Consider the following 16,833-nt stretch of genomic DNA (forward strand, 5'->3'; position numbering starts at 1 on the left):
ATTCTGTTAAACTATTCAAATCCTTAAGCAACAACTGTTTCAACCTATCCATAGCTATTATACTAAAGACTAGGATGATACAGCTAGCGATATTTGATTTAGTTAGAAGCTGTGAACGAACGTCAATTAAGAATTTTGAAAGATCCTAATAACCACACCATCTTAACAGTGTTCTTGATATATCTCAATCTGTACTAAAGATGGTCTTTTTATTTGTTTGTTTATTATCCATTTTTGCCTATCTCTGAGAACTTCACGAGGAATTGTCTGACAGCTAGGATTCACAGAAATCTTCATTGCACATGAAATGAGTACACGGTGATGGGAATCCTAATAATGTTGGACGGATATAGGCTCAAGCATTCTTACTTACTTAGGGAGCTTAAGGAGCTATTATATACAAAATGAGTGCCTCGCCAATGAGTGCCTCGCGGAGGTGGCGACAGCAGCGCCAGTCTTCAGCCGGCAGGACCGGGAATCAAATCCCATCCAGAGATCGTCTCTCCGTACGCAGGGCTTACTATCCAGCTTAAGGGTAAAATCAAGTCGCAGGAAGCTATGAAAGGCAGGTGGAAACCTTTCGAGGTTGTAGTAGTAGTGCCAAGGAAAAAGAGCTCATGTTGAATATTTCTCTGTCTCGTGATGAGAATTTAAATAATATTTTCTATCTTTGATCATCGTATGAAACTATCCAAGTAAGTAACAGTAACCTTCTCAGTCCGTTCAACCACCAACAAACCTCCCTGAAAAATAAATGCACGCAGTCAGACCTTCATCCACTTTATTCGATTTTCCCATCAATAAACTTTTGAAAACTCTCTCACACACACACACACACAACACACAACCCCAGACAACATTTATTGTGCTGCACCCTGTACTGCAACGTGGAAAGTGATGATAAAAATAAACAATGAAACTTCATGATCACTTACGACTCGTTTATGGTTCGGCTTCCGATCAACGGGTGTGCCGCATCATTCACTGCTTCATTCAGTAGGCAAAAAAAACGCCGCACACTTTCGCTTGACGTTACTTACACAGCCAATTTTCAAGCACCAACACAAGCCCACCCCTACGGTTGACCTACGTCCAAAAGCAGGAGAGGTGGAACAGGGTAGTGTCTCTTCCATTGCGATCGTCCAGTACACCGTCAGTCACCAAAATGCAACCCTTCCTAGCGGCTGTTCTGCGGCTGCTCGTCGGACTGCTGAAAGTTACGGTGCGCCGTGTTTGGCTAAAGCTGCGACCACCTTCGCCAAACACCTGCGTCACCGTTACGATCGGACCGGGCAAGGTACGCGGTGTTACGGGTGTGACGGACGGTGGTGCACAGTACCACCGCTTCAAGGGCATTCCCTATGCCGTGCCTCCAGTCGGTGATCTACGCTTTCGGGTGAGCGATCGTCGGCTTGCGTTGACAGCAATGTTAAGCGAATGTGACAAAAGCCATTTCCCCTTTCACAGCCCCCGGTACCGCTGGAATCGTTTCAAAAGCCTGTGCTGGAGTGTTTCGTCGAAGGTAGCAAGTGTTTGCAGTACGATCAGATTCTTGCCCTGCTGGTTGGATCGGAAGATGGGTTGTTTCTTAACGTTTACACTCCGCAACTACCGGACGATAGCTCTGCCGGCCTTCCCGTGATGGTGTACATCCATGGGGGAGGATTCCTGAGCGGTAGTGGTGACTCGTTTCTGTACGATCCGATCTACTTCGTGGAGCAGCGTGTGGTGATCGTCACGTTCAACTATCGGCTTGGACCGCTTGGATTCCTTAGCTTCCCCGAGGCCGGTATTGAGGGGAATGCTGGCCTGAAGGATCAGTTACTGGTGCTGCAGTGGATCCAGCAAAACATTGCCGCTTTCGGAGGTGATCCGACCAAGGTGACGCTGTTTGGCGAGAGTGCTGGTGCTAAGGCGGCCTATCTGCACTATCTATCACCTGTCTCGAGGTAAGAATTGAGGAGAGTTTATTAAAAGAAGAGAGTTAACGTAGAATTTGTTTTGTAGAAAATATTTCCATCGAGTGATCTGTCAGAGTGGAGTCGCTTGTTCCGACTTTGCCCTGCAAGTCGATCCAAGTGCGAAGGCACGTAAGCTAGCAAAGTGTATCGGCTACCAAGGATCCTCCGATAGGGAGGCACTGGGTAAGACGATCATCACCTCGAAGAAATCTCCATCTTTAATATCCGATCTTGATCTTCTCCAGATGTCCTCCAGAAAGCTCCAGCAAAGGAGCTATTCAAACACCAATTGGAAACGTTAGCGGACAGTGAACGACACCAAGAACTTCAGTTCCCATTCCGTCCCGTCGTTGAAAACGAGCACACCGATGCCATCGTTGTTCAGCATCCGCTGGACGCTCTGCAAACCGACCTCGATCCTCCCATTCCCATCATTACCGGGTGTAACAGTGGTGAAGGTATGGTCGCACTGGCCAAGGCACAGAAACATCTCAACGAATACAACATCCACCCGGAACGGTTACTGCCTCCCATGCTACAACTCCCCCCAGGTGTCAATGGGAAAGAGTTGGCCAAAAAGGTCAAACAATTCTACTTCCAAACACGTCCCATAAGCAGTGACACACTGCCAGAGCTGATGGATGTTCTGTCAGACAATGAGTACATCACAGCCACTGTGACTGCCGCCGAGCTGGTGGCCAAGTATCAGCCGAAGGTGAAGCACTATTGTTACTACTTTACACACGATGGACGGTTGGGGAATATTAAGCACTTGCTTAATATGGCGCACGTTCCGGGTGTCTGTCACGGGGATGATGTGTTTTACATGTTCCGGTCAGCGCTTAATGCAACACTGTCGGAACATTCGGATGAAACGATCGTACGGCAAGCGTTCGTAAGGATGTGGAGTAATTTTGCTTACGAAGGAGATCCAACACCGGACGGTGGAGATCGTTCGAAGGACCTCACGAGATGGGATCCCGTAGAACCATGCGCTGGGAAGGATTACTTCAGGTTGCGGTGTCTGCAGATTGATGCGAGCTTGAAGATGGTGCCGAATCCTTTCCTAAAACGGACCAAGTTTTGGAGAGATCTGTTCCGGACGTACGGATATGGTTCGAGAATGTTACCAGAGTGAGATGTGGGTATTACTTGATCTCTAAGGAAGTATCTTCGCCTGCTGAGTGCCTCTTCAATATACTGCTGAGTAGATTGATTGACCTCGAATAAGTATTGATTACGGATTTCGTCTTAGCAACCTGTGTTGCCAAGATACCGGTCCATGACACGCTAATAAAATAATCCCAAGCGATTCGCAACTACGAGCTAGTAATCCTCGCCTACCTAGACTTACTCAACCTACCCCTGTCCCATGCCCTGGTGTGGAGCTGCATCTGGTCTATTTTTATCCACCAAATGCATCATATAACTCCAACGGTCCGAAGCTGACAAAGCATTTAATTTTGATTCATCCTCTCCGTCCCATCCGGCTCGGGACTCCGGTGTACTCTGAACCCAATCGGGCGCTCCCACCACAAAACGGCGTCATAGTAACTTGCCGACAGTAACCGGTCGGTCGGTTTCAACAAAAACAACTGAGCGCGGTGCGGCTCAAGATAGCTGCTAATCGCTCGACTTGGTGAAATCAGTCGCTCCCGATTCCACCGTATCTCGCTGGAGTCGACTGGTTCGTGGCAGGGTCTTCTCAATGAAGCACTAGCAATGCTCCCGCCGATAAGATACGGTGGCATGCATACGTGTGTGTGTGTGTGACCCTCTCTCCGGGAGTGCCTGCTACGACTCTTCATTATACGTTCGCGCGCAAAGACGCGGCTTTTTCGCGATTAGTTCTACTTCGCCGCGCGCACGGAGCTGATCAGCCCCGATCGGCGCCCGGATTCACTATTTAGGGCTTTAAAAGTGAGGTAGCAGCAAGTATGGTGCTGTCCAGGGTACGTACTCTTCGCGATTTCGTCAGCGCACTGTTGCACTTTGCGTATGGTCTAGTGCTGTTTGTGGTGCAGCACCGATGGATCCGGTTCTGGCCACCTCCGGTACGGCCGGTCGTTAGTGTGAAGCAGGGTAAGGTACGGGGCGTTACCGCGACCTTGCCGAACGGTGGACAGTTTCACTATTTCAAGGGCATCCCTTACGCTGAACCGCCGGTCGGGAATCTACGCTTCAAGCCACCGGTCCCGCTGACCCGGTTCCGCAAACCAACCGTCGACTGTTACGCCGAACGGGCCAACGCAGTGCAGAAAGATTTCTTCTCCAAGCGGTGCAGTGGTTCCGAGTCATGCCTGTACCTGAACGTCTTTACGCCCCGACTCCCGGGGGAGGCCGACACAACGAAGGGAGTTCCTCGGCTGCCGGTAATGGTGTACATCCATGGCGGTGGGTTCATGAGTGGCAGCGGTAGCACCTTCTTCTACAATCCGGAATACTTCGTGCAGCAGGATGTGGTCGTTGTCACGATGAACTATCGGCTCGGGCCGCTCGGGTTCCTCTACCTTCCTTCCGCCGGCATCCCGGGCAATGCCGGGCTCAAAGATCAGGTAATCATCAGCAAGTGCGAAAGTGGAAAGTGTCAACGATTAATAACCGGACTCCCGGACATTGTTTATGTTTTTTTTTCTGTGCTGCGTTCCCATCGCTAGTTGCTTGCGCTCCAATGGGTGCAGGACAACATTGCGCAGTTCGGTGGCAATCCGAACAATGTTACATTGTTTGGGGAAAGTGCCGGTAGCATGTCGGCATATTTGCACTACCTATCGCCAAACTCGAGGTAAGCCTGTTCGCTAATCGTCACGATGACTCAGCGTAATTTGCCATGGGGCTGCAAATATGGCCATTATCGCAACAGCGCGCTTGACCTTTGATGCTTGTACGTGTTTATTTTGGGAACAGGAAGTACGTGCATCGAGTGATATGTCAGAGCGGTGTGGCCATTACGGACTCGTTCTTCCAGGTGGACCCGGAAGAAAAGGCACGGAAGCTGGCACGCTTTTTCGGCTATACTGGAGACGATGATCAGGGTGTTCTTGGTGAGTATGGGGAACGTGTGATGATCAAGGGGGGGGGGGAGTCTTTGGAGACATTATACCCATCAGGTATGATGTAATTATCAGTAACATGTTGTCTCTGGTCGAGCTGATGACTAAGCGAGTCCGAGGATTATCGTTATCAAAAAGGTTATCAAAGTGCTTGACAAGATCTCGAGATCTTGAGAGATCTTAAAGTAAACAACGTCAGCGCCTTCTCTGATTGTGATTCATGATTGCTATCGTTCTGAGAGATTACCTTTTCCACACATTTTCTTCGTTGAGTCATCCAAAGATCTTCACGATCATCTTTATAATAATATAAAAAGAAATTATGATAATCCCATAGTAGCCGGAGAACCCAAAGTAGTGACATTTAAATCTCGACCAGCTGCTTATTAAGGATACCAATTTGTAGACGTCTTTTTAAGATCATATGGGGTCCTCGCTCGTTTGGCATCATTTGAATGACATAATTAACCTACAAGAGCTGGAAGATTTTTTCTTGGAGTTCCTTGAAGTTAAAGTACTCGATCATACGAACGATCTTATTCCATTTAAGCGCAATTGTAACGCTGCTTACAAGACAGTTAACACAATCTTCATTGTGTTAACGAATTCCACACTCAGTGCACTCCGCTTTGGGGAGTCCACATTCAGTCTTCTCCCCATTCGCTATTGTGTTAGCTTGATAAATGATCGTTTGAAGATCGTTGAGGAACTCTGATCTCCAACGCACCCATAACTCACCGGCGCGTGTCACTCGTGCGCTGGAAGCAATTAATCATCTACCGTCCTTGTCCCCCCCCCCCCCCAGAAACGCTCCAAAAGGTACCGGCTCAGGAACTAGCCAAACATCAAAACGAAGCGATCAGTGAGGGTGAAAAGAAGCTGGCCCTTATCTTCATCTTTCGGCCGGTGATTGAGCAGAAGCAGACCGATGACAGCATCCTAACGCAGCATCCGCGGGATATCCTGAAGTCGTACGATACGCTACGAATGCCACTGCTGGAGGGCTGCAACGATGGGGAAGGCATCTTAGCACTGCGGACGCTGGGCAAAAAGTGGAAATCATTCGGCGCGACACCGGAACGGTTGGTGCCGGTGCTGTTGGGAGTACGGCCCGATCTCGATCGCAGCGTTGTGGGGCGTCAGATCAAACAGTTTTACTTCGGCGAGCGGCCGGTAAATGAGCAGACGATCGATAAGATGTGCGAGCTGCTGTCGGATAATACGTTCATCACAAACTCAGTCACCGGTGCCGAGTGGTTGGCAAAGTATCAACCGAACGTGAAACACTTTCACTATCGCTTCACGTACGATGGACGGTATAGTTTGCTGAAGCGCCTGTTCCTACTGTCCCACGTGAAGGGCGCCTGCCATGGTGATGATACGTTGTATATGTTCAAGTAAGTTGCCCGGACACACCAAACCTCTGCTGATCGGTCGAATAATGAAGAAACTTGTTCTTGTAAATCTCTCCGTAGTCCCTGCTTCCTGCCGAAGCTTCCACCCAATAGCGAGGAGTGCCGCGTGCGTGACATCTTCATCGCGCTGTGGACCAGTTTCGCAAAGCACGGTGACCCAACCAGGGCCGTGCCCTCAAATCTAATCCCGGTACGGTGGGAACCAGTTCCAAAGATTGCGCTCGATTCGGACGACTTCGAGCTGGACTGTCTGGAGATCAACACCACGCCACGGATGGTGCGCAACCCGTGCGCCGACCGGATACAGCTGTGGCGTGGACTGCTCAAACAGTATCGCACCAACTATCTGTAATCGTAGTAGCCATAGTAGCTGTCAGATTCAAATGTGACAGCTCCCGGGAAAAGAAATAATCGCCATTATCGTGCGTACCGCGTGGCGTAGCGATGTTAACAGGCAGGCGCTAATGGGCGTGAATCGTCTCGCCAAATAAATGGACGGTGTGAAATGATATAACAGCTCTGTGTTGTTCCCTGTTTGGAGCTTCCTTTTTTTTTTGCTCTTCCCTGTTGAGACATGGGTCAAATATTTGTCCAACTGTTCGGCAGGAAATTAATTATCGGTGGGACTTAGAAGCCCGGTGCATCGATAAGCCAGGGGATAAGCGCATTATGTTTGCTTGCGGAGGGTAAACGAAGGCACGCAAAATGTAGTTTGTAGTTGTATGAGATAAAGCGCATTTTATATATATCTTTTTTTAATTGGTTCAATTAGCATTACATTAGCTAAGAATATTCTTGAAGATGGCGGCTATTAAAACCCGAGGGGACAAATTAAAGTCACAGCTTAGTTCCTTCTTTATAATAACAGTTTTTTTAATGTAGTTTAAAGCGCCAAAGCATTCACAAAAACTTGCACAACACACCGTGTCGATGGAATCAGGTTGTTGAGTGGCTCTAACGGTGACGCCACGGTGGCGTCCAACGGGACTGCATTTGTATGCGTTCCGGCGTCATTTTCTCTTCTCCCCACCCGAGCGAGCAATCACGTTTTCGGCAGGGGCTTGCAAGCTGTGGGGAGCAATCATAAACGAAGTGTGAGAGTTTAATTTAAATCAATAAAAAACTAAATAAAGAAATGAATTAATTAACTGGATTAAGTACAATCATTTAATAAACAGTTTTGAGGTAAACATGCAGGGAAATTAAACATTTTTCAACAATTCGATGAGAACAGTTGAATCAACTTTATTGATTATTTGTATAATATTTTCATTTTATTACTATTTTTTTAACATAATTCTTTGGAATCAAAAATCCAAAATTTGTTCTAGAAATAAATAATGATGCAAGCAAAACGATCAATAGATTTTGAATAATAAATAACCTAAATTTTTCTCTACTTCCCAATCTGAACTCAATTTATCACAGCGAGTCGACGACTATTTTCGGCTTAAGTCTGAATATAGACTTACGAGCATCCACTTTTCGCTACTGACTTCCCAAAGCGATATATTTTTCAAATTTTATATTTTTAATATTTTTTTATAAATATTAAAATTTGTTATATCAACATTTTTTTAAACCTAACTTTTACCTATATTTTATTTAACTTAGCAGCAAAAAGGGAGTGTCCTTGAGTGGGGGGGAGGGGTGGTGTTGCTAAAGTCTGAATAGATTACGCAAAAGTGAATCTTTTTCAGACTTTTTACTTTAATTATTTATTTATTTATTATTTATAGTTATTATAAATTATTATTACTACAATTTTTAACACTTTTGCTTAACTTTTACCTAAATTTAAGGTAACTCAGTAGCAAAAAGTAAATGCCGTGAGTGGGGGGGGGCATCTATGCAGACTTTAGCCCATTTTATTTATCTTAGCAGCGAAAGGTGAGTGCCCTTGAGTTGGGGGGGGCTCTATTCAGACTTTAGCCAAAGAAACAATTCATCGCTATTCTCTTCCAGTTGAGCACCCCTGCCCTCGAACGCATTCTCGAGCGGAGCGCCACCATTCGCGAGACCAAACAATACATAAACAAATCAACACCCTTGCACACAGGTTTCCACCCTTGGCTGAACAACCCCAACCAGCCAGCCAGTCAACCAGTCAACCAGTCAGTCAGTCGGTCAGTGTGGTTTGTTTGTCCGGACAGTTTGTTAGTAAACTGCCAGCTGATCGGTCGTACGCCGCGTACGATCGGAGTGCGTTCGTGCGTGCGTGCGTCCCCCTCGGTAAGAGTGTGTTGGTACGATGGTGGATTGGGCTAATTTGTGGCAGTTTGTGCTAGCGGTCGCACGGCTTGGGCGCGGTGTCATCGCCTTCGTCGCGCACCATCTCCACGTGCGTCTCCTACCGCCACGCGACTGTCCGCGCGTCACCGTACGGCAGGGTCAATTGCTGGGCGTTCAGGCTCGCCTCCCGAATGGCGCCCGCTACTACTACTTCAAGGGAGTGCCGTACGCGGAACCACCGGTTGGGAAACTGCGCTTTAAAGCTCCGATCCCCCTGGAACGGTTCCGCCGACCGGTTCTGAAATGTTACGCCGAGCGGAGCGACTTCATACAGCTCGATTTCTTCTCCGGCTTTGTGTTTGGTTCGGAACGAGGACTCTACCTGAACGTCTACAGCCCGCAACTTCCGACCGATGGGGAGAATAAAACCGAGAAACCTCACGATACGAAAAGACTCCCGGTGATGGTGTTCCTCCACGGTGGAGGTTTCGCATGTGGCAGTGGCAGTAGCCTCTTCTACAATCCGGAATACTTCTTGCAGCGTGGCGTACTGGTAGTGACCGTGAACTATCGGCTTGGTCCCTTTGGATTTCTCTATCTGCCCGAAGCCGGTGTCGAGGGAAATGCGGGGCTTAAAGATCAAGTAGGTGCTCCAATGCTGCTTCTTCACTCACCCCGCTTCGCTATACGGTCACGGTTTTGTTTCTCACCCTTCCCCCCCAGCTACTGGCGCTCCGGTGGATTAATGAAAATATTGCCAACTTCGGAGGCGATCCGCACAACGTGACGCTGTTCGGTGAAAGTGCTGGCAGCTTCTCGGCCTATCTGCACATGCTCTCGCCCAACTCCAGGTAACCCGGTCGGCCGGAACCGAATTTTTCTCGATCGCAATATCGCCGCGCTGCTTTCCAACGCTTTCCAACCTTTCACGCCTTTGCAGGAAACTATTCCATCGCGTTATCTGCCAGAGCGGTGTCGTCTGCTCGAGCTCGTTCATGCAGGCCAACCCGCTCGAGATGGCCTTCAATCTGGCGCGTCATTTCGGGTACAGTGGAACGAGCCAACAGGGTGCGCTCGGTAGGTTTATGGCTTCTGTTTGTTGTTGCGAACATTTTAACGGCAGTGGGATCGCCATATTGGCACTTGATGCAAATGAGCTTAAAAAAAAAGGTCAAATCTACCACACACAAAAAAATGTGGACTGATAGGTTTGGTACGATGATTAGGTTGTTGACTGTGTCATAATAGCTCCTTTTTTTTGCTGTACGAATCTCTAGCTTAAAACCTCAATCGCTGTCCCAATATTCACATTTCTCAAAATCTTCAGAAACCCTGCAGCAAGTGCCAGCAAAAAAATTGGCCGCCCACCAGCAGAAAGCGCTCGGCCAGTACGCCGAAAAGCAGGCCGACCTTGTTTTCATCTTTCTCCCGGTGATCGAGCAAACGCTTACCGAAACCTCGATCATCACCCAGCCACCCGAAGAGCTGCTAAAGTCGTACGACACACTGCGAATGCCTCTGCTCGAAGGTTGCAACGATTCGGAAGGCATCCTCGGGCTGTACATTATACGGCGCAAGACGCGTGCCGAAGACATACGTCACATACCGGCACGGATGGCAGCTAAGCTGTTCCGGCATCTTCCCTCCCCGGAACGGGCCGCGGTGACCGATAAGATACGCAAATTTTACTTCTCCGATGAGCCACCGTCCGCGTGGCCTACCGATCAGCTGAAGCACCTGCTGACGGATGTGATCTTCATGAAGGATTCGGCGGTCAATGCCGAATGGTTGGCGAAGCATCAGCCGCACCTGCGCCACTACCATTACCGGTTCACGTTCGACGGGCGGTTTAGTTTGCTGAAGCGGCTGTTTCTCAGCGCGAACGTGACCGGTGCGTGCCACGGTGATGATTTGCTGTACATGTTCAAGTGAGTAGCGATCGGGTGTGGTTGTTGTCCGAGTGCGACTCTTCTTGCTTACGTCCAATTTCTTTTTATTGCAGCCCAAAGCTGTTGCCCAACATTTCACAGTCGAGTGACGAATGTCGTGTGCGGGATAACTTTGTCGCTCTCTGGACCAGTTTCGCCAAGCACGGTGATCCGTCGGTTGATTCGCGGGATGTTGTCGATGTCCAGTGGAGCCCGGTAAGGAAGGTTCCTCGTGATGGGTCGGTCGACTTTCGGCTCGACTGTCTCGAGATTGGTGTGAAACCGGCGATGGTGACGGATCCCACCCGGGAGCGTGCCAACTTTTGGCGCGAACTGATCGAAACACATCGAAAGGGATATCTGTGACCTGTGTGGGCGGGTGGTAAGAACCGAAATGTGATAACCGATAAACGGGTACGGTTTAGTGGTAAGTGGTTTTGGGCGGTATTGGAGAACGGTAGCTTAGTACATGACATTCGAGTAGCTTGTTAAGTAAGCAAAGCTTTTTATACACGCCAGGTGCCTTGTGTTTAAAATAAAACCCTCTTGCCTATCACAAATCCTTGCAGCTCGTGCGTGAAAATATGTCATTTTATTGCTTTTGGGGGTAACCGTGTTTTCTTCCCTGTACGCTGCCCGTAGAACCCATGGCGTAAAATACTTTAATCTCTATCACTGTGTGAATACTATGCTCTACACTAAAATTGCTTTTCGATGATCCTGTGTTCGTTGTTGGTGTGGTTTGTACTGCTCGTTACGCGCTCCACACTGCACTACTTCCCGTGCAGCCGCTTCAATCGGTACAGAATGAACGAGAGGGCCATCTCGTTCGTGAACCGACCGATCGTGGAGTAGCAAAGATTAAGACACTGCACCGTCAGCCGTACGTTGGTTTGATCGCGCGCGGGCAGTAGCTTTAGCTTGCTATCGTTCCGGTACGTGCTCCATTCGTGCTCATCCTCCACCGTCGTTATCACCAGCTCCTGGTTGTGCTTCAGGCCCAACAGCTCGCGCAACTGCTGTGCGGCAGGTTTCTGCTGCGGATCTTCTTCGCCCGGTAGCTTGGTGTACGTACCGATCGGTCCGTCCGTTGTCGTCTCCAGATAGTTTTGATTAATCTCCTCCGTTAGGTCCTTCACGGTGTAGATGTGCAGTTTGTCGGTGAATATGGCACGGTACATTGCCTCCACCTGGCGGTAGCCATCGCGGGGCGATATGTACTCCACCGTCGCGTCCAGCTCTTGCTTCGTTAGCAGCGGGCGGCAGACGAATTCTTTGCTCGCGTCCAGCGCGTACTGATAGCCGGGCACACCGATCAGCCGACGGGTCAGGAACATGACGCTTTCGTACGAGAGAAACGGCATGTACGGCATAAACGCATCCACGATCGCACCCATCATGTGGCGCAGTAGCGGCGTTTCGAGCTGCAGTGCCGGTATGAACACGTAGCGTATCACAACGTGACAGATCATCTCGACCACCTCCAGCCGGAACAGGCACATATTGTGGGCATCCTCCACGCCAAGCATAAACCCAATCACCGCCCAGAAGTGGACGAAGGCTTCGCGATCCGCCCGATTATCGTAGCGTATGCCGAGCAGATGCGGTCGGACCAGCGGGAAGCCCATGAAGCCGAATGTGGTGAGTGCCATCTCCGGTTGACTGATGAAGCCTAGGTTACGCTTCTGGGCGCTGTTCGAGGCGCTCAGATGCATGCGGCGTACTTGCGACAGCGATTTCCATGATCTACAATAGAGCATCAAATTATGAGGAAAGCTGCATTCAGATTGGAATCCAACCAGCCTGAGTTACCTCGATCCCGGTACCAGATCACACTCGTACCAATCGCTCATATGCACAAAGGTGGACACGTATCGCTTGCGGGCCGTTTCGGTCGTGCTCGACTTGCCCGTGTGCTCCAGGATGCGTAGCCCTTTCGGATCGGCCAACAGTACGAGCAGGCTGCAGAAGTTGGCCTGCAGAATGCCGAACCGATTGTCGCTGTAGAACTTTTGGCCCCGCTTGAACTTCACCTCATCGAACCAGGTGGGCAGGCACGCTTCCAGATCGCCCGCCTTGCCAACGTCGCACGGTTTGCCGAAGGCCGCGAACAGTGTCATGAAGTACTGCTTTGCCTCTGTAAAGTGGAAAGTGAGCAATGTGGGAATAAAGATAGTTTATATTAGATTGTCCTTCTTGGCGATCTTCAAGAGCGCAATATCCGGCTCGGTCTCAAACACTTTTCGGTGATTTATTGTTGAAGATCATTACGATGAAATAGTCCAGAACGACACTTAACTTAATCACTACGGTTAAAGGGCAGCATCAACAACAACAATATTGAGGTTGTTTATCACTCAAAGAGGCGTATCAAGGTTTGAGGGACTAGGGGTGGCATTTAAGTGATAGAGGGTGTTAGTTTCCTCCGTGAGCCGGACTCATAGCAGTATTTGGGCGTCTTCGGTGGACGTAGAAACTGCTAGACGTCAGGGCATCTTCACAGGAAAAGGCCTTTTAGCGACAAGACCCTTGGCCAAGGTAATGACCGCTAACGGATATTTTCAAAATATTTTACAACAACTATCTTCTTCTTCTTCTTCCCTGGCACTACAACCTCGAGAGGTCTCGGCCTGCCATTTCTGGCTATCTTTGACTTAATTTTACCCGTAGTAAAGTAGTCAGCCTTACGTACTGGGAGGCGGTCTGGATGGGATTTGAACCCCGGCCCAGCCGTGTGAAGACCGGCGCCTCGGCCACCGGACCGCCCCAACAACTATCTACAATTTAATATTTTTTAACTTAAAAATTGTACAGATTTTTCTCATGAAAACAGTCTGAAGCAACGATTTTGACCCCTCAATGATGACATGTTACTTCCCAACTTTTAACCTTCGCCCGTCCATACGATCTTCTTCGCATCGAGGCAGGCTCTCCAATCATCAGTATTAATTAAAAACTCATTGCCAAGGTAAAACTGTTTTCGGTTCAATAAACTCACCAGCATTGTTCTAACATCTGACCCATAAAACACCAGCTGATTGTCCAATTCCGAATACACCCAGCAGCAACAACGGGTATCAAATCCTTATCGGAATATTTCTCCATAGGCAGCTACCCAGCTAAGGCTATAATCAAATCCAGGAAGCCAAGTATGGCTGACCATAACCTTTTGCCCAATTAAGTTATCGTGCTGGTGACATCATCAAAAAGGACTTTAAAACTTGTGCGAAATTTTCCAATCCACCTTATAGCCTCGCGTTGATCGTATCCTAAGATCGCGACTAAGAATAAAATGAGAAACAAACATTCGTCACCTAACTTTACAAGGCTTTTTAACTGGATCCATTCACTAGAAGGAACCAGAAAAGAACGATTCCTTTTATTGATTATAAAGTGATCAATGACGATACAGTACGGGCTGGCCTTATGCCTGATACATAAGGAAGTTACTACAACCTGTTTCGTCCGCTTCAATGTGATTAACAAATTCTATCTCTAATCACTCGCTAACATTTTCCAACTTGAATCACGTTTCCCCCTCTCCCCCCCGAGCACGAATCACCCTGTACCACACGGGCTCGATCGAACTGATATTCGCATTCTCATGCCACCGAACAATCAATTTCAACCCTTATGTTTCACACCGCAAACCGTTTGAGATTTCACCAGCATCATCTTCAAAGTATCTTTACGTACGCAAACGCTCATCACACGGAATCCGATACTCGCAAAAAGTCCCTTCGTCATGCTCGCTTTCAAAAACTGTTGTGCTATTCTTGGGCCCAAAATTCTCGAGCCGATCTTCAAACATTCCTTCAACGGTCAAGTTGACAGAGAAGCGTGAAAGGTGGGAATGAAGGAACGGATAGCAAAAAATCGCCAACTTCTATTCTCATCCCTCAAAATCATCCAAAACAATAACTGCTGCCTGCTGTGCACAAACCGCGATTCGGGTTCGACTTCAGCCGATACAAAATAGCCCGATCATTTATATTGTGCATGAGCTCCGGGGCCGCTAAACCCCTTACGAGTACAATGGAGGAGCCCAGGCGATCAGCTTACATAAGACGGTGTGCTGTTTGTGGATAAGTAATGGCTCATTACTGTTGCTGCTGCTTAGCTCAAATCGATCATCCGTCTCCGTGTTGTGAGTTGTTTGCCTCCCGAGCCAAGACGACGATACACAGGGAAGCTTGGAAACGATGGGTGACGCGTCGTTACACGCGAGTCGGAAACGTTACCGTTCCTACTCTGCGTACACAATCTTATCATCCTATACTATCAAGATAGGGAGAAGGTTTCGTTTTTTTTTGTGAGCAACTGATTAAACTATCTGTGCTTCGGATGGCCCAAACACGAATTTGTTGGGAGAGCTAGAGACTTGCAGCTAGAGACTTGGCTATGGATGAAGTTTCTAATTCATGCCAACTTTTACGTACGCCAATTTGCGTGGTCGTTGGCGCTCGAACTAGAACAAATATTTACTACCGACTACATGCAGTGGCAGAGCTTTCATTCACCTCAGTAGCGCTACCCACCAAAAAAAAAACAATTCAAACGAAACGTCTCAATTAAATATGCATTAAGCTTACCGAACCGTAGCGGCCACCGTTACGGATCGCTTACAGGCTCATTTAAATGTGATTATTGTTTGTAGCCCGCTGCTTTTTTTTTGCTCCATTCTAGCATCCCAGAACATCAGCTTAGCACCGGCTGAACAAAGAACACGATCTTCACTATTTAGCGGATGATCAGTGTCGATTAGCATGAGCGCTCGAAGTAAGACACCAGTCAATTGAGCGCTCGCGGGACGGTTGGATTTTCCAACGCATGTAGGCGTGTGTCATGCGGGAGGAAATGATCACTTTTCCTACCGACACACCCGAGTTCCGGACGCTAATTGTTAGCTACATTTCACACATCGTTGTGAAAAAACCAGTCGTTACAACGGAAAAACGGTCGCACGGTTTTGAATGTGACACTTTTCATTCTGCGCAGAATCCAGAACCTCGCAGTTGGGAAAATCCCGAACGGGGTGGAAAATTTCGAGCACTTTTGACAGCAGCAGGTCGGGGCCGGCTGGCTTTGTTTGCCCCTCCCCCATTTCGCGTGAAAACGAAAACAAACCTTTCGCTATCACTTTGCACCCGCTTTTCCTGCTGCAGAACACAGATTTTCACCTTCACAGTCGGAAGCACGCTTACCTTTCTCCTCGTCCGTAAGCTCCAGCACCGGTGGAACCGTCATCGTTCCGAAGTTGGTTCCCTTTTCCTTCCTGCCGATTGCTCTTTGTTTACGAAGGCTACCGCTGTCAAGTAGGTTTGGTAATAGTCACCGCAGCAACAACAAAAAAAGAACGCCGACCAAGAATGTTCCAAATTTCACAACCGTTTGCAACAGAATCTTGGGGCACTAACACACACGCACCGATGTTTTGAAGTTTTTTTAAATCATAAAAAACCGCACGGCTTTGACTGTTTTACAGAACAGCTGCAACGGGGCACACACGCAAGCAACTACAGTCTGCTACAGTCGGAGGACCGGACTCGTTTAAAGCTTCTGGTGCCGGAAGGCGCGTCGAGAACCCGACCTAGAACGAACGCGCGCCCGAACGAACGTGCGCTTGTGTGAGCAAACACACAACACAGGCGGGATTCGCATCATCCAAACCATATCACCATACCATTGAAATGGGTGACAGGGAGAGATACAGAGCGAGAGAGCGTACGGAAAGGGACAAAGAGAGCGAAAGGGGTTGTTGCAAAGTTAGCCGATCAGAGGATCGGCTTACAATTTTCCCATGGTCCTTTCTCAAGTACGTCCAGCGTTCTCTTCCCAATCTAAGTCGATCCGGAAATGCAGCTCGCCTTGATGCACTCGCTGTGTTGTCTGTGTTGTCGCTGTGACTCTGGAGCCCTTGTTGGATCTCTCCCGTGGGAGAAGGACTGTTATTGAATATTGCGCCACACTGTTTACCGACCAAACGAACGTCAATTCGCATTTGCTCAACCGACTTTAGATTGACGGTAAAGTGTACGCCACAAACAAAGCGGCGCTGCCAGTGCACAAAATCAGCGAACTTGCTGTTTGTTGCAGTTTTGTAAGCTGCATTCACGGCAAGATGGTGAGATGCGATATTAAACATCTCGCAGTGACATTCTCCCGCTATGAGCGGGAACTTCGCTAGAGACTTTTAATTTATTCGACAAGTCTCGGGGAACCGGGGAAGCCTCCAGTGACGTCC

General features: G+C 48.5%; 3 protein-coding genes across 3 annotated transcripts; 2 read left to right on the forward strand and 1 right to left on the reverse strand.

Moving 5' to 3' along the window:
• Positions 1-1,161: 1,161 nt before the first annotated feature.
• Positions 1,162-3,294, forward strand: LOC118513166 (esterase B1-like). The gene is made up of 4 exons (XM_036058614.1): positions 1,162-1,396; positions 1,468-1,949; positions 2,008-2,144; positions 2,207-3,294. Exons 1-4 carry the CDS (start codon positions 1,166-1,168, stop codon positions 3,097-3,099), a joined length of 1,743 nt encoding a protein of 580 aa, XP_035914507.1. The 5' UTR covers positions 1,162-1,165; the 3' UTR covers positions 3,100-3,294.
• Positions 3,295-3,789: 495 nt separating this feature from the next.
• Positions 3,790-11,149, forward strand: LOC118513169. Its single transcript, XM_036058616.1, has 10 exons — positions 3,790-4,516; positions 4,619-4,746; positions 4,869-5,005; positions 5,820-6,411; positions 6,490-6,643; positions 8,795-9,304; positions 9,385-9,512; positions 9,602-9,738; positions 9,989-10,589; positions 10,664-11,149. Exons 1-10 carry the CDS (start codon positions 3,899-3,901, stop codon positions 10,953-10,955), a joined length of 3,297 nt encoding a protein of 1,098 aa, XP_035914509.1. The 5' UTR covers positions 3,790-3,898; the 3' UTR covers positions 10,956-11,149.
• Positions 11,150-16,541, reverse strand: LOC118513167. Its single transcript, XM_036058615.1, has 3 exons — positions 15,794-16,541; positions 12,402-12,726; positions 11,150-12,335 (listed from the first exon to the last, which is right to left on the reverse strand). The coding sequence occupies exons 1-3, from the start codon at positions 15,834-15,836 to the stop codon at positions 11,363-11,365; spliced, it is 1,341 nt and encodes a 446-aa protein (XP_035914508.1). The 5' UTR covers positions 15,837-16,541; the 3' UTR covers positions 11,150-11,362.
• Positions 16,542-16,833: the final 292 nt, after the last annotated feature.

This window comes from Anopheles stephensi, chromosome 3 (genome assembly GCF_013141755.1).
Source record: "Anopheles stephensi strain Indian chromosome 3, UCI_ANSTEP_V1.0, whole genome shotgun sequence".
In the NCBI taxonomy this organism is placed as follows: Eukaryota; Metazoa; Arthropoda; class Insecta; order Diptera; family Culicidae; genus Anopheles; species Anopheles stephensi.

What these genes read in the sequence shown, in the direction of transcription:
- LOC118513166 (XM_036058614.1), top strand. Translation starts at nt 1,166, where the DNA reads ATGCAACCCTTCCTAGCGGCTGTTCTGCGGCTGCTCGTCGGACTGCTG. An exon ending in TCGGTGATCTACGCTTTCGG is followed by an intron (nt 1,397 to 1,467) that starts GTGAGCGATCGT and finishes CCCCTTTCACAG; the next exon opens with CCCCCGGTACCGCTGGAATC. An exon ending in TATCTATCACCTGTCTCGAG is followed by an intron (nt 1,950 to 2,007) that starts GTAAGAATTGAG and finishes TTTGTTTTGTAG; the next exon opens with AAAATATTTCCATCGAGTGA.
- LOC118513169 (XM_036058616.1), top strand. Translation starts at nt 3,899, where the DNA reads ATGGTGCTGTCCAGGGTACGTACTCTTCGCGATTTCGTCAGCGCACTG. An exon ending in GGTGGGAACCAGTTCCAAAG is followed by an intron (nt 6,644 to 8,794) that starts ATTGCGCTCGAT and finishes CCGCCACGCGAC; the next exon opens with TGTCCGCGCGTCACCGTACG. An exon ending in GAGCCAACAGGGTGCGCTCG is followed by an intron (nt 9,739 to 9,988) that starts GTAGGTTTATGG and finishes CAAAATCTTCAG; the next exon opens with AAACCCTGCAGCAAGTGCCA.
- LOC118513167 (XM_036058615.1), bottom strand. Translation starts at nt 15,836, where the DNA reads ATGACGGTTCCACCGGTGCTGGAGCTTACGGACGAGGAGAAAG. An exon ending in GCTTACGGACGAGGAGAAAG is followed by an intron (nt 12,727 to 15,793) that starts GTAAGCGTGCTT and finishes TCCACTTTACAG; the next exon opens with AGGCAAAGCAGTACTTCATG. An exon ending in GATCTGGTACCGGGATCGAG is followed by an intron (nt 12,336 to 12,401) that starts GTAACTCAGGCT and finishes GCTCTATTGTAG; the next exon opens with ATCATGGAAATCGCTGTCGC.